The sequence below is a fragment of the Chiloscyllium plagiosum genome, chromosome 1 (assembly GCF_004010195.1).
Source record: "Chiloscyllium plagiosum isolate BGI_BamShark_2017 chromosome 1, ASM401019v2, whole genome shotgun sequence".
Taxonomy (NCBI): Eukaryota; Metazoa; Chordata; class Chondrichthyes; order Orectolobiformes; family Hemiscylliidae; genus Chiloscyllium; species Chiloscyllium plagiosum.
In genome coordinates, this window is record NC_057710.1 from 154568396 (window position 1) to 154590276 (window position 21881).

Here is a 21881-nt window from a genome sequence, read left to right on the forward strand (position 1 = left end):
CTCTGAACAGCATTGATAAAAGAAATCAATGCTAAGTCAGAAATGGAGTAACACAATTACACTCAAAGTAGTTAATAAGGTAGCACAAATGCAAATTTTTTTTAACCTCAAGTGAAATAAATTAAACTGGACTTGAATTGCCATTCACAGTATCATCTCATTGACTGTCATCACACTTCGTTATTACATTAGCTATCCTCAAACATGACATTTGTATGAATGAATACAATGAGTAGATGGACTTCAATAATATTCTCTAAAAACTTATCCCACCAAATTTATATACCATTCAGCATAGAAATGGGCTATTTGACTCAACTGGTCCATGCCTGTGTTTTTGTTCCACATGAACTTGTTCACATCCTTTATCCAAACCCATCATATCCTGCTTTTCCTTTTCCGATATGCACTTCTCAAGCTTTCCCTTATTTTTCTTTAATTTATTGACCATACAACATAAGTTTTGTTGGTTAGCCAGATTATTGCCCTTCACCAGTTGCCCTTGAGGTGGTCGTGATGGTGAGCTGCCTTCTTGAACTGTTACAGTCCATGTGCATAGATAGACCCTCAATTTTCTAACGAAGGAATTCCAGGATTTTACCCCAGCAGTGAAGGAACAATTATATATTTCCTCGTCAGGATGCTGAATGGCTTGGTGGGGAACTTGCAGGTGGTGTTCCCAAGTATCTGCTGCCCTCGTCCTTATGGTGGAAGTGGTCATGGTTTTGAAAGATTCTGTCTAAGGATCTTTGGAAAATTTCTCCAGTGCTTTTCATAGATGGTACATTTTGCTGCTAAAGAGCACCAATCATGGAGGGAGTGGCTGCTTGTGGACTTGTTGCCAATCACACAGGCTGCTTTGTCCTAGATGGTGTCAAGCTTCTTGAGTGTTGTTAGAGCTACACTCAAATAGGAAAGTGGGGAGTACTCCAACACACTCCTGACTTGTGCTTTGTAGATGGTGGATTGGCTTTGAGCAGTGGTGAGTTACTCACTGCAGGATTGCTAGCCTCTGACCAGATCTTGCAGCCACTGTATTCATAGATGAATCCTGTCGAGTTTCTGGTCAATGACAACCCCAGGATATTGATAGTCAGGGATTCAGTAATGATAACAACTAAATGTCAAGTGGCAGTGGTTAGATCATCTCTTATTGGAGATAGTCATTGCCTGGCGTTTGGGAGGCAATATGTTACTTGCCACTTGTCAGCCCAATCCTGGATATTGACCGGTCTTGTTGCATTTGAACATGGACAACATCAGTATCTGAGGAGTTACAAATGGTACTGAATATTGTGCAATCCCCATTACTGATGAGGGAAGGTCATTGATGAAGCAGCTGAAGATAGTCGAGACTAGGACACTTCCCTGAGAAAATCCTGCAGGGCTGCAATGACTGACCTGCAACAACTACAACCATTTTCCTGAGTGCCAACTCCAAACAACGAAGAGTCCCCCCATTCCAATTCCTATTCCTATCGATGCCAATTTTGCTCAGGTTTCTTAATGTCACGTTTTGTCACTCTAACCTTACCTGTGGAATTCGGTGCTCTTGAGTAGGTTTGAATCAAGGCTGTAACGATGCCAGGAGTTGAGTGGCCCTGGTAGAACCTGAATTGGGCATCATTAGGCAGGTGCTGTTGTTGATCACCTCCACTTTACTGATGATCAAACGCAAACTGATGGAACGGTAATTGGCCAGATTACATTTTTCTGGTTTGTGTATATATAATGTGAAAAATTGCCATGCCGTCATGTAGTTGTCAGTGTTGCAGCTGTACGGGAGCATCTTGGCTAGAAGTGTGGCAAGTCTAACACACGTTTTCAGGGCAAAAGTGAGGACTGCAGATACTGGAGTTTAGAGTCGAGCGTGTGGTGCTGGAAAAGCACAGCAGATCAGGCAGCATCCGAGGAGCAGGAGAATCGACGTTTCGGGCAAAAGCCCTTCATCAGGAAAAATGAAGGACTTTTGCCAGAAACATCTATTCTCCAGCTCCTCGAATGCTGCCTGACCTGCTGTGCTTTTCCAGCACCACACTCTCGACACAAGTTTTCAGTACTATTGCCAGAATGTTGTCAGGGTCCCTAGCCTTTGCAGTATTCAATGCCTCCAAAACCCCCTCCGTTCAAGTGGAGTCAATCAGTTTGGGTGAAGATGGGCATCTATGATTGGCACTTCTGGCTGAGGATTGTTCCAAATTTTTGGTTTGAACCAAGGCTGTAATGGGATCAGGAGTGGAGTAGTTCTTGTAGAACCCAAAATGGACATCAGTGATCAGGTTGGATTTGTTTACAAGACTAGAAGAGGCAATTTTTCACATGATCAGGTAGATGCCAATGTTAGTTATACTGATGCAGCTTGGCTAGGGGAACAGCAAATTCAGGAGCAAATTCTTCTGCACTATTGCCGGAATGTTGTTAGAGTCAATAGATTTTCAGTGTCCAGTCACTAACATGCATTCATATGGAAGCAAGTTCCACTTTCTAACCACTTTCTGGATAAATTCAAAGACATGCAGGTTAGGTGAATTGGCCAGGAATGTGCAAGTCAAGTGGATTAGCATAAGGAAATACAAGGTTATAGTGTTAGGGCAGGAGGGTGGGTCTGGACAGGATGCTTTCTGAGCATTGGTGTGGACTCAATGGGCCAAATGGCCTCTTTTGCGTTGTAGGATTCTGTGATTCTAAAACAGCCTATTCTGGATTTACCACTGGATTTATTTTGACCATCCTGTATTACAAGCTCTAGCTTGTTGAGATCTTTACTATTTTTTAAAATCATTTTTGGTTGGTTCCCTAGTTCCATCCTTCCAGCTCAGCACCGTCCTCATGACCTGTCCCACCTGTCAATCTTCCTGCCCACCTATCCGCTCCACTCTCCTCTCCAACCTATGACCTTCACCCCACCTCCATCCACCTATTGCACACTCAGCTACCTGCTCCCCAGCCCCACCCCCCTCCCATTTATCTCTCCACCCCTGAGGCTCCCAGCCTCATTCCTGATTAAGGGTTTTTCCTGCACCTCAGATGCTTTTCCAGCACCACTCTATAATCTCCAGCATCTGCAGTACCCACTTCAGCCTGAACTGATAAGTACCAAGTAACATTCGTTATACCCAAAAAATGATCATTTTCAGTGAGAATCAAACCACCACTTGACATTGAACATATTGCCAACCAAATTTCTTGTCAGTGATGACCCCAAGAATCTTACCTAGAATCATTTATAGTATGGTCACAAGTTCAGGTCAGAAGCTAGTGGGCGACACGGTGGCACAGTGGTTAGCACTGCTGCCTCACAGTGCCAGAGACCCGGGTTCAATTCCCCCCTCAGGCGACTAACTGTGTGGAGTTTGCACGTTCTCCCAGTGTCTGCATGGGTTTCCTCCGGGTGCTCCAGTTTCCTCCCACAGTCCAAAGATGTGCAGGTCAGGTGAATTGGCCATGCTAAATTGCCCGTAGCGTTAGGTAAGTAAGGGATAAATGTAGGGGTATGGGTGGGTTGGTGTGGACTTGTTGGGCCGAAAGGCCTATTTCCACACTGTAATGTAATCTAAATGTAATCTAAATCTAAATATCTCACAGTACATTATACCTCCAGAATCTCCTTTTCACCATTTCCCACACTCAAGAGTAAGACTCCACACTGGTCTGGATGAATGCAACTCCAACAACACTAGAAGCTGGTTACCATCCAAGACAAAGCAATCCACCATTTTAAACATTCAATCCCTCTCACACCTACTAATTATAATGCAGCAACTTATCAAGGCATTTTAAATAGCATTTTCCAAATGCGCAACCTCTACTACCTGAAAGGATAACAAATGCAAGTAACTAAATCATCTGTAAATTCCATTTTAAAAAAACCCATAATTCTGACACGGGGATGCATCACTACTGACAAAATCACAGAAGTTTCTTAACTAACAGCACGTGGACGTGTGTCACCATTATCCAAGGGTCAACTGGGGAAGAATGAAAAGTGTTGCAATTGCCGACAATACCTCCACATTATTAATTAATAAAATAAAACCCAGGTAATAAAGGTCACTGTACCATAAATCTTTCCAATCACTTGTTGCACTCAAAGATTCATTGCTTTTGGGCTGTACAACCAAATATTTCTGAACACCAACATTCGATAGATTCTCACTATATAAAAATATTTTTTCTTTTATTTCTAAAAGCATTTCCCACAGTATAAGCTATCTGCCATCATCTTGTCACTCACCATCTACTGGTTACAAAGACCCAACAATGCCAACCTTTATAGGTTCGCCATCGAGACCATTTTGTCTGGATGAATCACTAGCAACTGTACCATTCAAGATCGGAGACGGTTACAGAGATTGATGAACTCGGCCTCAACAATCACAAAGGCCAACCTCCCATCTGCAAAATCCATCTACCAGGCCCGCTGTCAAGGAAAGGCCGCCAGCATTCTCAAAGATCCATCCCACCCTGGCAATTGCTTTTCTACAATCACTACCATCGGGGAGAAGGTACAGAAGCCTAAACGCACACACCAGCCGGTTTCGAAACAGTTTCTACCCTACTGTTACTAGAATACCGAATGGACTCACAAACTCTTAACATTCACCTGTACTGGTGTTTTTGTTTTTACGGCTGTTACCTATTATTTACATCTATGCTACTTAAGTATAGGATCTGCCTGTCTTGCTCACAAGACAAAGCTTTACACTGTGCCTCTGTACGTGTGACAATAAATTCAATTCAATTCAATTCAGTTTCTGGTACAATTCTAGCACAATCAGGATTAATCCAATGGCACAGTTTAAATACACAATCTACTGTTCGACATAATGCGGAGTTTTGAAAGGATGAACTGGTTCAGCACGCAGCTTACTCTAGAAAAAGAATGTCATAGAATCGTAGAGATGTACAGCACAGAAACAGCCCCTTCAATCCAACTTGTTCATGCCAACTAGATATCTTAACCTAATCTAGTCCTGTTTACCAGCACTTGGCCCATATCCCTCTAAACCCTTCCTATTCATATACCCATCCAGATGCCTTTTAAATGTCGGAATTATATCAGTCTTCACCACTACCTCTGGGAGCTCATTCCATACACACACCATCCTCTGCGTAAAAAGGTTGCCCCTTAGGTCTCTTTTAAATTTTTCACCTCTCACCCTAAACCTATGCCCTCTAGTTCTGGACTCCCCCGCTCCAGGGAAAAGACCTAGTCTATTTACCCTATATATGCCCCTCATGATTTTATAAACCTCAATAACATCACCCCTCAGCCTCTGATGCTCCAGGGAAAACAATCCCAGCCTATTCAGCTTCTCCTATAGATCAAATCCTCCAATCCTGGTAACATCCTTGCAAATCTTTTCTGAACCCTTTCCAAGTTTGACAACATCCTTCCAATAGGAGGACGACTGGAATTGCACACAATATTCCAAAAGTAGCTAACCAATGCCCGGAAAGCCACAACATGACCTTCCAACTCCTACTCGCAATGCCTGTCCAAAAAAGGAAAGCATACCAAATGCCTTCTTCACTATCCTACCTACCTGTGACTCCACTTTTCAAGGAGCTATGAACCTACACTCCAAGGTCTTTGTTCAGCAACACACCCCAGGTCCTTACCATTAAGTGTATAAGTCCTGCTCGGATTTGCCTTTTCAATGTTCAGCACCTCATATTTATCTAAATTAAACTCCATCTGCCACGCCTCAACCCATTGGCCCATGTGATCATGAAGTGTTGTTTGATCCAGTCTGCCAGTTGTTGGTATGTGCAGCCTACATAGCCGACATTACACAAACAGCAAAACTCATACAATGTTATATATTTCCATAACAGGCAGAATATCTTATGCCTTGACAGCAGCAACCTATTTGTGGAGAATATTGCAAAGTGGCACCTTAAAATGGCTTGCTTCACCTGTTGTCAAACTTTTGAGACATCTTCCCCTGTCAGGATAGTCTGTGGAAGACTGAGCTTATTTCTAAAAATGTGGTAACCTCAAGCCTGAGCTTGAGGGATTTACCTATTATGATCACTCTTCCAGAAGATTCCTTTCTATATTGCTAAGTAACCTCATCACATTACATAAAACAAGATCTAGATGTCTCTTTTCTAATTATTCTAAAGTATTGCTCTAGGAAACTTGAATGCATTCCATGAACAAGTCCTTTGAATTGTTTTTGTCAATGCAATTTGTTCAGTCTAGAAGATTAAAGATGCTCACAGCCATTATAAACAGCCTTTGTTATAATACTTACCTTATTTCTTCATCAATACATTATCCAGAGGCCTTGAAAACCCTCCCAGCACTGTTTCCTGCCTTTTTATTTCTCATCCCCAAACACATTCATTCGACTTTCTTCTCATCCTTCCCTTTCACATCATCCATTATCATGAAACAGAGTTGGAAACAAGCTATGTTGGTGACAGTGACATGGGACCAGAGAGAGTGTTTTGGGTAGCCAATAGAATAGAATAGGGAGAATAGAAACTGTGATCTGGGAACAGAGTAGGCATTCAAAACAATTACTCTGTATTCACCCATTACACTGCCTTTGCCAAAGTTTCAATTGTAAAGATTGAATTTGTTATAAATACAGTAACTTTTACATGAGTTGTCAAGTCCTTCATGAACACAGGTATTATAGTTTCTCTATTCAAAGATGTTCGAAAGATTACCTCTGCAGTTCCCTTTGAATTTCCTCAATGTTCTTGGACATATACCATCTGAGCCTGGTTATTTTTCCACTTTCACCATTTTCCATGATACATATAATAACGGAATCTGATTGCTAAAAGCTGACAAGATGTCAAAGCTGTTTGTCTTGCATACATTAGGGCTGGGATACAAGAAACAGATTTGAAAAAAACAAATAGCAATTTATACTGCACGAGAAGGGAGTGCTGATTGTTCAGGCCATCACACCAGAACTTAAACTCATATCACATTACTCATTTGTGCAGAAGGCAAAATATTATTGTCAACAACATCCTTTTTTAGAGAGAGTTTCTTGTTGGTTTACTGCAAAGTAACAGCACAAGAGAAGTAGCTTCACCTGTTCGCCAAACTTTTGAGATACCTTCTTGTCGAGGATAAGATCTGAACAAATGAGTAATATGATAAATGAGCCAGTTTGATGCCACATATGTGGGCAGTATATCCAAATGGCTATTAAAGCATATTAAACATGTTCCATTGACCATTCGCAATAGGCCTTATGCATCAATGGGTCCAATTCTGCACTGAAAATCAATTATTAAATAACCCAGACTGTGTTAAGAATGGACCAGAAACCAATTTACCATCATCAGTCAGGCTCGGTGTGATGCATTTGCTCACATAGGACCCTATGTTATATTCATGCAAAACATTTGTATATACATTGATCCTTTTCCATGAAGGGAGTCATGGAGACTGATAATCTCTGGTGCAATCCCATGGCAACACCCCGACCAGTCTACCTAATTGATCTGAGACCCAAGATTGACAGTTAACTGTTCCTCCTGCATGTCCATGCCAATGATATTTCAAACAATCAACACCTCTTTCCATGCTGAATGAAAATTGCTACTCCTTTCTTCAAGTCTGTTTCTTGAATTCCAGTCTTGATGAGTGAAAGTTGAAAAGCCGATTTCTTGACACCTTTTAGGAATTTTTCTGTACTACATAGCAATTATCTTAACTGATTTTTGTGTGCCTTGCATGCATTTATTCTCACTTCCCCTCGGACTTAAAAGCATCATCTTGTATCTCTACAGCTCCTTCATCTGACAAGTAAAAATTTCCTTTTCCATTCCAAATTAAAGCAATTCACTTTAGAATTATTCTTTTGCTTTTATGTTCTCTCTTTATTGTATCCATTTTCCATTGCATAGTGAATCAAAATTATTTATGTTTGATCTCAGAAAATTAATTGAAATATTTAGTACCCATTTTACCCTTCCTAGAACTCACTTTAGGCATAAACATCACAATTTATTGCATTAAATGGGCAGATTCAACTATATTTCTCAATTTTTGTATTCTTCTGTAACAACATTATTGATAGTTTCAAAACATTGAGAACCTAGACTGAGAATCCAGTTCTGTAGCCATATGTTTCAACAGTACTACCACACCACTGTTTCAGTATTAATTGGATATCTGAGGAAACCACTGGATCAGTGAACTACACTTGGCACGACTGTTCTTACATTAAGTTTGCCAACTTTACACTTAGAAAACTGAAATATCAACAAGTACGTGAACAAAGAGCTTAACATTCAATGATATATTTACTCTAATGCTGATTTGGGAAATTTAGTATATGCAATTACATAATATCACATTTTCATTCTGTAGTATAGAAAATTCTGCTATCAAATAGAAATTAATAGATTGTCTAATAACATCCTACTTTTTGTCTTCATGTTTTCAGAAATACGGTTGAAAATGCCAAAATTATCCTTTCATGTCATTCAAGTAACTGCACAATATTGCTCATGATCTATATAATTAGTGAATCAATGTTTACAATGCATTAGATATAATTACAGATAAAAATGTATACAAAGTAACCAAAAATTTTGTCAATGCATACTGACATGAAAACAATGGTACTAATCCAACAGGACCAGTATTTCTACATATATGGTGGTTATCCAATTATAATTAGAATAATTCGGGTCTATGAACTTCAAAATGATTGATCATTCGCACTGAGGTGATAAAATCTTTCATTTCAGGTATATGTACATTGACAGTTAAGTGTGATGGAAACAAAATTTAAATATAAGAACACATTTATTATAGTTCATGGTTTTAAATTATTTACACATTTATTTACTTTTCATTTTTTATCTTGCCCTTTTGAGCTATTAATTTCTAGGTACACCGAATAATCATGAATTTAGCAATTGCAGTCTTCATTGAAATTCTTCAGCGCTATGCAGAAAATTCCAGAGGCTCTAAATTATGGATGACTCTCCTGTTGTGCTCATCAGGATGCCTTATTGCTGGCGATCACCAGCAGCAGTGCCCCCAGCTACAGGCATGTCAGTATCATCATACTGAACATTATGCCCCTGTGACTGCAGAATACCAGACTTGGCTTAATCAATCAACTTTGGCACCATTACAGGAAATAACACCCATATTCATTTTATGGTTCTACTTCCCAAATACTAATTACTACAATTCTTAAACCCTTTCCTTTTTTCACAATCTCAAACCAGTGTAAATGGCTCTGCCACTTCAGCGAACAGGAGGATAAGGGCTGAACACTTAAATCATGAACATGCCACAGATTGGATCACCAAATGATTTTTATGAAAAGACAAAACAAGTCATAATACTTTTCAAATGTTCAAGTAGAAAGTTCAGGCATTTACGGCATTAAAATTCGTGGCAAACTTTTTAATTCAACTCCCAGTGTTACAACTCATAGGTAGTGTGCTGGAAGTCAAGTCCTGCTATTCCTGGAAAGCTAATGATATATATATTTTTTTAAATATACAAAGTTTCCTGAATCAGACAGATTGATACAAAATACGTACTACACTTCTGTGCTGAATAAGAAGCACTATTTATTACAAGTAATTAGATTCTAGCTACAGATAAATAAATTGTCAGCATATAATACTAAGTAAAACTCTAATCCCCTTTTTAAAAAAAAACTATGCTCTCCTCCATTCCACACCCACACACACAATTTGTGGACTGAGGGGGAAAAGACTAGAAAGACTGCTCAACATTCTTTGTTGCCTGATACTATTGTTGAGATGACATTTATGACTCTTCCACTGGCCAGCACATTGCTTCAACCATCTTTCTTCCACTGGTTGTTGAGATACACAAGGTAGCTGGCACACACATAAACATTTTCTGACTTATCAGTTAAAAGTCACAACATATAACAACTATTGCAGGACAGATAAGCTGGTTTTCATCAGGTTACAGTGAATTTTAACTGCAGAGAATAGAGGCACTGCTCCTAGGATGGGAAATAACTAAATACTTCTGTCTGACATGTTTCCAGCTCCAAGCTGTTCTGTTACCAGAGAACCAATCTCAGTTGATGGCAGGCAAAATAGTGTCTGTCACTGACAACTGGTCATTAGCCCGCAGACTAATCAACTTCTTTCTGTCAGCTAAAACTGCACTAGCGAACCCCTTCAGCTTCAGGGAAAAAGTGCCCAGGTCCAGAGAACGGAAAGAGTGTGGGGTCACATCCAGAGTGGTAAGGGTGCAAACATATATCGGGGAGGGGAGAACCCTCAGTCCAGAGGAGGGGCTAAGATTCAGAGGGGTCGTGAAAGGTGCCTTGGCAGTGGAAGTTGCTCAGGTCAGAGCGAATGAAGCAGGGGTCATATCCCAGGAGGTGTAGGAGGCTGTGTTTGAAGCGGAGAAAGAAACTTAGGTCCAGAGTAGCTGCAGGGCAGTTGTACTCAGGTGGGCGACAGTTTAGGTCTGAAGTGGGATAACGGGTCCAGAAGGGGGAACTAGATTCATGTCTACAGCTGACTAATGACTGACTGACTATTGGAAAATCCAGACTATCCTTTCTACGTCTACCCTGTTGAGACAATTTGGAATTGTATGCACTTCAACCAATAATTCTTCTAGCCACTCAGGGCAGTTTGCTCAACCTTACTGAAGGTAAGCTAGCCAATCCACCTATCTAGATATCAATGTAGTAAATATCCTTCCAACAGCCTCAAATGTATTTGCATTCTTCTTTAAATAAGGGGACCAAAACTGCATACAGTATGTGGTCTCACCTGATATAACTGAAGCATAATATCCTTCTATTTATGATAAATTCCTCTTGCAATAAAGAATCACATCACACCAGTCTTCTTGATTGCATGTTATACCTGTATATTTTTCTGACTTATGGAAAGGAAACACTTAAATCTCTGCATCATGGAATTCTGCAGTCATTCTTCATTTAAGTAATACTCTGCTTATTATTCTTCCTGCCAAAATGAACAACTTGACATTTTCCCACATTATACTCCAGCTGCCAGACTTTTGTCTATTCATTCAATCAAGTTACATTCATATGCAACTTCCTTAGCTATCTTCTCAACATAATACCCAACTTGGTGACATCTGCAAATTTAGCTACCATCCTTTGGCTCCCTTCATCTAAGTCATTCATGACAACTATAAAATATTGAGGTCCCAGTATAGATCCCTGCAGGACTCCATCACATCCTGCCAAAGATCCAATTCTGCACATTTGGTCCTACCTGGTCAGGTCCAACGCCCTCACCCCCCCAACAACCCACCCTCCTGTCCTGGCACCGTCTCCTGCCACCGCAGGAATTGCAAAACCTCCTCTCTCACCTCCATCCAAGGCCCCAAAGGAGCCTTCCACATCTATCAAAGTTTCATCTGCACATCCATCAATGTCATTTATTGTATCCGTTGCTCCCGATGTGGTCTCCTCTACATTGGGGAGACTGGACGTCTTCTCTCAGAGCGCTTTAGGGCATATCTCCAGGACACTCGCACCAATCAACTCCACCACCCCATGGCCCAACATTTCAACTCCCCCCTCCCACTCTGCCGAGGACATGCAGGTCTCCGGCCTCCTCTACCATCGCTCCCTCACCACCTGGAGGAAGAACGCCTCATCTTCCACCTCGGAACACTTCAACCCCAGGGCATCAATGTGGTCTTCACCAGTTTCCTCATTTCCCCTCCCCCTACATTACCCCAGTTCCAACCTGCCAGCTCAGCACCGCCCTCATAACTTGTCCTACCTGCCAATCTTCTTTCCCACCTATCCATTCCACTTCCCTCGCTGACCTACACCTTCATCTTCATCTCTATCCAACCTATTGTACTCTTGGCTACCTTCACCCCAGCCCCATGCTCCTCCTATTTATCTCTCCAGCAGAGTCTCCCTGCCTCCTTCTTGATGAAGGGCTTTTGCCTGAAATGTCGATTTTCCTGCTCATCAGATGCTGCCTGACCTGCTGTGCTTTTCCAGCACCACTCTGCTCTTCAGCATCTGCAGTCCTCACATTTGTCTAGAACAAATTTGCAACCTTGCCAGGATAATTCCAAAGCAAGCAATAAAGTTTAATCAGAATAATGTTGTTGCCTACAGAAGAATTGACTGGGCCAACCCTTATTGAGGAGGAGGAATCAGAAGACAAAAACCAGGAAAACTAAATGCTAGTCAAAGGCAATCACAAATGAAGACCTTTCAACATGGATTTAAGGCCCACATTAGGGTGCAAAATCTTTTTTTAAAAAATCTTTCTTATTCACTGATAGTCATTGGACACAACAAAGGGGATCAGATTAGATGTCTTGAGTACCTACAAATATGGTGCAAATTGGAACTTCAGATTTGCAGGGTAGTCAGACAAGATTTAGAACAAAGTAAGCTTACAGAGTAGATTTGCTCTTAACAATTCCACAAGCTGCATTAAACGAACAATGTGGAATGCTTATTCTAACAGCCAGGAATGCATTAAAATTCCTTTCTTTTAAAAAAAAAATCATTTTTGGGTTGTGAGTGACGCTGGCTAGCCAGCATTTATTGCCTGCTCCTAGTTGCCCTTAAGGTAGTGGTAGTAAGCTGCCTTCTTGAACTGCAGTAGTCCACATGTTGTGGGTTGACCCACAATGCTGTTGGGGATGCAATTCCAGGATTTTGACTTGGTGACAGTGAAGGAACGAAGGTATATTTCCAAGTCAGAATGGGGAGTGGTTTGCAGGTGATGCTGCTCCCATGTATTTGCTGCCCTTGTCCTTCTAGATGGAAGTAGTCATAAGTTTGGAAGGCACTGAGGATATTTGGTGAATTTCTGCAAAGCATCTTGTAGATTGTAGCAGCAGTGTGTACTGATTGTCGATGGTGAAGGGTGTGCATGTTTGTGGGTGTGGTGCCAATCAAGCAGTCTACTTTGCCCAGATAGTGGCAAGCTTCTGGAGTGTTGTTGGGGCTGCACCTATGGACATCCAGTCCCTGTACACCTCCATCCCCCATCACGAAGGACTCAAAGCACTCCGCTTCTTCCTTTCCCGCCGTACCACCCAGTACCCTTCCACCGACACCCTCCTTCGACTGACCGAACTGGTCCTCACCCTGGACAACTTTTCTTTCCAATCCTCCCACTTTCTCCAAACAAAAGGAGTAGCCATGGGCACCCGCATGGGCCCCAGCTATGCCTGCCTCTTCGTAGGGTATGTGGAACAATCCATCTTCCTGTCCATACCAGTCGATGAATACCTCGTCACACTAATCCCACTCTCCAAATTTTGATTCCTAAACCCATTGACTGTTCCACCGCATGTTTTAATGTGATTATGGTTTTTGCCTGTATTACCCTTTGAACTCGTGGGTTCCAGAACCTCACCACTGATGAGAAAGTTGTTCCAGGTGTCATAGTCAATATTTTTTCAATAATTAGTACAGCATTTCTTTTTGTGGGAGCTTGCTACATGTAAATTGCCTGCTATGTGTCAACACTGACTGTACTTCCAAAGTACTTTATTGGCTGTAAAGCATTTTGGATCTTTCTGTGGCCATAACAGTTACTATATAAATGCAATTTAATTTTAATAACTCAATAGTTACTCATAGAAATCTAATGTTATATCACTGGGATGCTTTTTTGCCATTATTATGGCAATAATGTTTTTTTCAAATTTAAAAAAAAGTTATGATATTTCAGCTACTTTAATCCCATGTGTATCACTGATGATTTGTATTTACTCTGTGGAAATTTTAATTGAGTAGAAGATTTTACTGCATTTTACTTTCTGATTTGCTGTTTGAGAATACTTCAGTGTAATTGGCTGCCAACTCCCTGCGGTGATATCACTGTTACTGTATGCCTAGTGTTTGTCTTGATCTTGCACATATCAAGAAAGGGAAACTTCATGCCTCAGAGATCACTAGATAGCAGAAAATCCCTTTAATACTTCAAAGTACTCTTTTGGTATGATCCTAGATATTGAATATTGTTAGATATTATTACTGGAGCGAATCATAGATTTACATTTAAATAGTTCCCATTTCTGTCTTTGTTCACTCCTTTCCTCAGCAATATTTTGTGTTTGATTTTGTCTACTTTCTGTGGTTTTATTTACCCTAATGAAGAAGAGCATATCTTCTCAACATCACAACTATTGATCTCACCCTGCTTGGCTGTTGTATGGAACCCCCTACGTGTTAACCCCTTAAAGCCAAATACATAACAATATTGTCAAATTTGATGGAATTTTAATGCATTTACTTTAGGGGAAATTTGGCATGTTAATATGCTGCAGTTTTTCTTATCTGCGATGTTTTGTGTTATGTTGCTGAAAATATTACTGATGAAATACTTAGCAGTTGTAGTAAAATCATGCGTATACTTAGGATGAAGAAGATTATGAGTACCACATATGCTTGGTCCAGTTCTTGTTGGATTCATTTGGATATCAAAGTTGAAACTTTATTGCTGGAACAGCACAGCAGGTCAGGCAGCATCCAGGGAACAGGAGATTCGACGTTTCGGGCACAGGCCCTTCTTCAGGAATGAGCAGAGAGTGTTCAGCAGGAGAAGATAAAAGGTAGGGAGGAGGGACTTGGAGGAGGGGCGTTGGAAATGTGATAGGTGGAAAGAGGTCAAGGTGAGGGTGATAGGTCGGAGTAGGGTGGAGGCGGAGAGGTCAAGAAGAAGACATTTCCAACTCCCCTCCTCCAAGTCCCTCCTCCCTACCTTTTATCTTCTCCTGCTGAACACTCTCTGCTCATTCCTGAAGAAGGGCCTGTGCCCGAAACGTCGAATCTCCTGTTCCCTGGATGCTGCCTGACCTGCTGTGCTGTTCCAGCAATAAAGTTTCAACTTTGATCTCCAGCATCTGCAGACCTCACTTTCTCCTCGCTGCACCTATCCAGGCAAGTGGGGAGTATTCCATTACACTCCTGACTTGTGGATGATGGATAGGTTTTGGATAGTCAGGAGGTGAGTTACTCACCCCAGTACTCCCAACCTCTGACCTCCTCTTGTAGCAACTGTATTTATGTGGAGAGTTCAGTTGAGCTTCTGGTCAATGGTAACCCTCCCCAGGATGTTGATAATGGGGGAATTCAGTGATGGCAACACTATTGAATATCAAGGGGCAGTGGTTAGATTGCCTCTTGTTGGTGTTGGCCAAAGCCTAGCATTTGTGTCGCACAAATGTTCTTTGCCACTTGTCATTCAAGCTAGGTATTGTCCAGATCTTGTTGCATTTGAATATGAACTGTTTCAGTAACTGAGTCATGAATGGTGCTGAACGTTGTGTATTCATCAGCTAACATTCACACTTCTGACTTTACGATGGAGGGAAGATTGTTGATGAAGCAGCTAACAACAGTTGGGCCAAGGATACTATCCTGAGCAACTCCTGCAGAGATGCCCTGGAGCTAAGACAACTGACCTCCAAACAACTATGACCATCTTCATATGAGCTAGGTATGACTCCAATCAGTGGACAGTTTGCCTCCGATACCCATTGATTCCAGTTTTGCTAAGGTTCTTTGATGCCATACTCTGTCAAATATCAAGGGCTGTCACTCTCACATCACCTCTGGAATTCAGCTCTTTTGTTCATGTTTGAACCATGGGTGTAAGGAGGTCAGGAACTGAGTAGCCCTGGCAGAACCCAAACTGGGCATCAAGGAGAAGGATATTGCTGAGCTGGTGCTGCTTGAGAGCATTGTTGATGACACCTTCCATCACTTTACTAATTATCAACAATAGACTGATGGGGTAGTAATTGACAGAGTTGATGTTGCCCTGCTTTTTTATATAGAGGACGTACCTGGGAAGCTTTCCACATTATCCGGAAGATGTCAGTATTGTAACTGTATGCAACAGCTTGGCCAGGGGAGCGGCAGCTTTTCAAATCAGAGAGCAGGTCAGCAGCCCAAAGAGAACAGTGAATCTGCAAAAGCAGGGGAGAGATGGTGGGAGATAATAACTGGCCCCAGAAATCCTTTTCAACTTGTGTCTTCCTGAAAAGAGCTAACTGTGACAGGAAAACCATTATGATTGGTATTTTGTGTCTTTCGAATGGCCAATGGTTTAAATCAGGAGTTGTTATTACAGTGGAGTTAAATATTTTAAAGATGAATTATTTTTTAAACATTCAAATGGAAATGGCTGGATGGAGTGGTGTGTTACAGCTGCATTAGGAGTGGTGTGGGAGCTGGTGGACACCAGTGCACTCCATAGTGACCACATCTGCAGCAAGTATTGGCTGCTCTAGTAACTTTGGCTCAGACTTAATGAGCTGCAGACATGACAATATTCAGGAAGAGAGATTGGGACATTGCCATCTTTCAGAAAGCATGGAAAGCTGCCCAGGCATATGCTGTATATAGAAAGCAGGACATCTCCAACCTGGCCAATTACCCACCCCAGTCTATTCTCTATAATTGATTAACTACATCAAAGTTTGCCCATGGTCATAGAGAGAGGAGTGAGATTCCAAGTGGGGAAAATATGAAAATCCAGAATTTAGCTTTAAAAGGAGCCTCAGCCAGGTTCCTTATACAATAGGTAAGAGGCTCTTCCTTTCGTAGAGGCCAAAGACAAACTACGGGAGGATAAGTGAAGTGACCATAGCACTAAGGTCCAGAGTGTCATTTAGGTGGAGTGAGAAAAGAGAAGTGTTGTAGTAATAGGGGATAACAGAGTTAGGAGAACAGATACTGTTCTCAGCAACAAAGAGAGAGGACATCATTGATCACGTGGGAGGAGAAATTGTGGTCCTTGAAATAGAAGGACATCTGGGATCTGTTTCCGTGCTGTACATCTCGAAGACTCATGTCTGGGAGTTGATGGTTTGGTGATGAGAGGTGGAGTCATGGTCGAGGGGGCAATAGGTGGTGGTGTCAGTGAGTTAGCATCTGGCTTCGGTGAAGTTGAGATTGGTGCACCATACTACCACTGCAGCACCCTTGTCAGCTGGTTTAATGGTGAGGTTGGGGTTGAAGCAGAGGAAGAGGACAGTTGCATGTTGTGAGGGTGAAAGGTTGGAGTGGCTGAGGGGCTGGACATGTTAAGGCAGTCAATGTCACAGCAACAGTTGGAGGCAGAAGGGGTCTTCAGAGGGTGGGGGGCAGTCGCCATCAAAAAAGTAGGCAGAGGCATAAGAGTTCAATATCGTGGTGCGAGCAAAATTTGTTGACACAGTGACGTAGTGGGATGAAGGTAAGACCTTTATTGAGGATGGTTCATTCATCCTCAGTGAGGTGGCCGCCGTGGGGGGGGAGGAAGAGATGGTGAATAGCCAACAGGGCTTGGGCCGGTGTTGAATCTGGAGTGGAGGTGGTCATGTGATCATAGGTGATGTAAGCAATGTAATCGGAGGAAGTGATGTGCACGGTGGTATTTGCGGGGCAGAAGTGGTGCACTCAGTGGCAACAGCAGGGATAGAAATGATGTTCTCGGAACATTCAAGAAAGCAGTGTTTTCAACAGTGGTTGCAGAGGTGGCATTGTTGGCAGTATTCTGATCAGTTCCAGCATTGCTAAAGGGTTGCGTTGGCCAGCAGATTCCAATTATTCTTCTGTTTGAAGAATTATTAAATAGGACATCCTGTGCAGACTCCCTTTCATCTACTTGGCGACATAACAGATTTTACAAGATGGAACAAGCAGAAAGAGAACAAGGGTTTATGTAAAGGATAGTAGTGATGGACAACAGCAAGAGAAAGTAGAACACGTGACAAAGTTACAGCACAGGTTAGATGTTGTACCAACTGCATTCAGATATACACAAAGACAGTTCAGTCCTAGTAACAAGACAAAGAAAACAACAAACACTAGGACAACCGAATTGAATATTGCAGAAGAGTCAAGAAAGGACAGTGCACCAGTCACCAAGAAAATTATCTGTAACTGTAGGTTACATTTGGGAAGAAAAGGTTAATTATAGTTTCTAAAGTAGATGACAGACTGCCTTTTTTTTTAAAAAGAGGCCTATTTTGTATTTTGGCTTTTGGGGGCAGGAGGGACAGAGAGGTAAGAGTAGAAAGAGATGGAAATGATGAGTCATTATAGAAAACAAACTGGTGTCAAGATGGGTGTTATGCAATGCCAGTACTTTTCATAGTGGTTGATAGGAGAAGAGAGGCATTTCTTATGTTAAGGAAACCACTAACAATGTCAATCAAATCAGTCTTAAATCATGAAGAAGAGTTCGAGTGCTGAGGAGTTGACTGGAAAGGATATCAAGGCAGCAATGAATGGATCTTAAAGATGAGAAAAAGGTACAGAAAAATGAATGGGTAAATGGAAGAAGTTGTGGTTCTGGCTAAAGTAGGCAACAAATGAGGGTCAACTGAAGTAGGAAGGGAGGAAGCAGCAAAGGTATTCAATGGAGACAAAATGACTATCTCAATGAGTATGATGTCTCAAGCTGCTTTCTCAAAAGACTTCAAATCCTGGCACAAATACATTTTCTAACCAAGATAAAAGTTAATTTTTTTCCTTTTAAATTAATAGTTTTTATTTCAAACTTTGTTCTTGCACAAGCTGGTATTATGCTTTTCAGATATCCAATTTTAAATTGGGCAGGCAGATTTGGTTCAACATCTTGCAAGATCCAGATTTTTAGACCAAAGCTAGTTTAAAGCAGGTCAGAGAAGAATTTAAAAAGGACATGAGGGGCAACTTCTTTTTGAAAAAAGAACAGTGGTTCATGTGTGAAATGAACTGCCAGAGGAAGTGGTGGATGCAGATACAGTTGCAATGTTTAAGAGATATTTGGATAAGTTTATGAATAGGAAAGGTTTGAAGGGATATGGGTCAAGCGCAGGTAGGTGGGACTAGTTTAGTTTGGGAACATGGTCTAAGTGGACTGGTTCGACTGAAGGGTCTGTTTCCATGTTGTATGATTCTATACAGAATTCATTCAGGAGACAAAAAAAAACACAATTTGAAGGCATTCTTCTAACGAGACTACTGTTTGCCCCTAAAGAAATTACAGTTCCTAATTCAAGGCTAACATTCTCTTAAATTAATTCCTGCGCTGCATCGTTCAGTCATTCCTGATTGAAACGTTTTGCTTTTCAGAGACCAGTTTTTGTATTACTGATCCCTATGATATTTAAATTAGTTCCCTTTAGAAAAAAAGAACAAGCCTCATTTGTGAATATTTCATTTCCCAAACTTTAATTTATCTTCTAAAACAAAACTGATATCAATTAATGTTAGCACGATCTTAAGATATATTTGCTGTCAAAAATATTAGGATTTAGTGAAATAAAGGAGTTTTTTTTCCATTGTATCAAATTCAATGTTTTTTTAAAATAATTAACATTGAATCATCCTAGTCATACTGCTTGGAATAGTCCTTCTGCTGCAAGTGATGAAGAGAGTCATTCCAGACAAGCAACAACCACATAGCCTGTTGTGCTTATGTTGCATCTTTCAAATATTTATCCAATTAGCCAAATTCTCCTCACCTTTCTGAAATAACTCGAGGGGCCAGTATCCCATCACCAAGTCAATGTTTATTTATTTATAAATATGTTCCTTGACTCCAGTACTGCCTCAGAGTCAGCTATCAGAATAGCAGTATCTCTGACACTCCCCTTTTTAGTTCAGGCAGTGGCAGCTTTCGCATGGGGCAATCACTCTTGCTCTCAATAACAATACGCTGTCCTCTGCTGTGAGTTGGTCTTTCCAGGTCCAAAAAGGTTTCAATATCGGTTGTGACGGCCTTTTGCTTTACCCCATCACCGCCAGTTGTTTGTTTTGAAAGGACTGGACCTTTCAGCATTCAAAGTTTGATATTGTCAGCTATAACTGGTAGTGTGTCCAGAAAATTTAATATCATGACAGACTCTTCCTTGGCGGTACTAGTTGCATATCTGCTATTGTGAATCTCTCACAACCACTTTTGTCCCATCAAGCCAGGTCCTGCGCCTTTTACTACAAATTAGTGGTAACTAAACCAACTGCTTCTCAAAACAGACTGGAATCAAAGTTGTACCCTTAATCTGTAAAAGGTTCCCCAGTATAGGTAGTCAGCCTAGCCAAGGTCTTGCGCAAAGTTTAGGGCTAGAGTCCAGAGGGAAATTTGTTAAACACTGGTTCTGCGATCACTGAAATAACTGTGCCAGTATTGACTTTTGTTCAACCCAGATGGCCGTTAACCAGATATTTACCTTGATTGGCTCTGATCTTTCTGTTGCTAAACAATTTAACTGTTATAAACCAGATGTAAGTGGACTTTCTGTGGTATGAACTCTTCTGGATACAGGCTTGAGAGTCACCTTACTCAATTTACACCTAGTAGGACTCTTTAGCTGTTTTGAGTCTGCATACCGGCAGCAACTACAATGGCTTGATGGTATGCACCCTGAAGAAAATTTTAACCGTTTGGCTGAGCCTTTGTTTTGGGGTTTTGCTATTGGCTGACCTCCAGGCCTTCTGATAGATATGTTCTTAGTGATGTTATGTAATTATCTGCACTCAAGTGGTTTTCCTCAAACTCAGTCGCACTGGTGAGGATGTCCACTTCCATCGGAATACCCTACAACTCATATGCTCCACTGCCGTATTTCCCATTATAACATTGTAGTGCCTGTCTGAAGTCCAGCTGAGCTTCAGCTAGCTGGCATTTTTGTACAGTTACATCATTAATCCCAGTCACAACACCACTGAAATAATTTGAGGCTGTATCCCATCACCAAGTCATCTTTATTAACACGAACAGGCCTTGACTTTAGTACTGCCTCCTTCAGAGTCATTTTATCCCAGCCAGGGTTCCCTGATTAGGGATGTTAATCTGATTCAATTTGGTAACTGAAGGTCTAGGAGACTGACCTCGTTACAATCACTACACTTTCCCCATAGCCTTTTCTTCCACCAAGGATTTAACTCCCTTATGAAAATGAAAAGGTTATCACAATTTGTGCAATATCAATTAATTTAAATCTATCCTCTGGTTATCAATGCTCCCACTGAAAACAGTTTCTCCTATTTTATCAAGTCGGCTTGATTGAAGAAAACATGCAAAACATGTCAGATATAAACTGGATGTGTATGCTGTGCAATAGCTTGAGTGCAGGAACATTATGGCTCCCTTATTTAATAAGTCTTCATTTTGTTTATTTAAAAAAGGAAATTCTTATTAAAACAGTTAAATTATGTTCATTATTCATAAAAGTTTAATCCTGGTTGGGCTAAGTTGATGCAGTAATCAAATTTTGTGTGCTCCTGCAACTAAAACTAATCAAATATGTCAGAAGCTGAATCAGCTGACCTCATTCCAAATGGCCCTCCTTCCTGATCAGCCATCAGGAGAGAGGGAGTACTTCAGAGCACGCCACGTCCACCAGTAAGAAGCCTTGAACTGCCACTGGGAGCATGGAGGGGACCAGACGCCTAGTGCTGAAGGAGGTCCACTTCTGGACCTGGGTAATGAAGGAGAGTCATTGGGAGTTGAGAGTGCCTTTAGTGGTACAGGGCTTCCCAACACCTGGGTAAAATGCTTTGATACCAATTGCAGTGTTTCAGTTGTAACAGACCAGCTATTATATGGTTTTGTGTTTTGGACCTCAATACTTGTTTATATCAGGTTTTCACAATATATAAAACTCTTAACTCATTCTGCTCCAAAACAATCATCTTGGCATCTGTGGCCTTAGGATGCAACTCATTTGGCAGCATTCTTGATTTTGAATCAGAGGGCCTGGGGATTCAAGACCCAATCGAAATTTGGCACAATATTACATGCAATAACTGTGGTGGAACTGAAGGAGTGCTGAATTGTAATAGGTGCTAGACAAGACGTTATAACTATAAGCACTCAGTATTCAATCCAACCGCTGAAGGTAGCCTGAAGCTATGGGTGGCAATGGCTGTGCTCTTTAAGCAGACAAAAGAGGGGTT

At 41.2% G+C, this 21881-nt stretch overlaps 1 protein-coding gene across 2 annotated transcripts in view; it reads right to left on the bottom strand.

Annotated features, from left to right (window-relative positions):
- The window catches only part of LOC122554590 (F-box/WD repeat-containing protein 7-like), a 163288-nt gene that overhangs the window by 47780 nt on the left and 93627 nt on the right, over nt 1-21881 (bottom strand). Inside the window, exon 1 of one of the 2 annotated variants that reach the window (XM_043699880.1) lies at nt 15797-15895. The exons of the other annotated variant lie outside the window; for it this stretch is intronic. Within the exon in view, the coding sequence (XP_043555815.1) occupies nt 15797-15814 (18 nt within the window). The 5' untranslated portion in view covers nt 15815-15895. Of the gene's footprint in view, nt 1-15796; nt 15896-21881 lie in introns of those variants that run through there. 2 annotated transcript variants of the gene reach the window in all.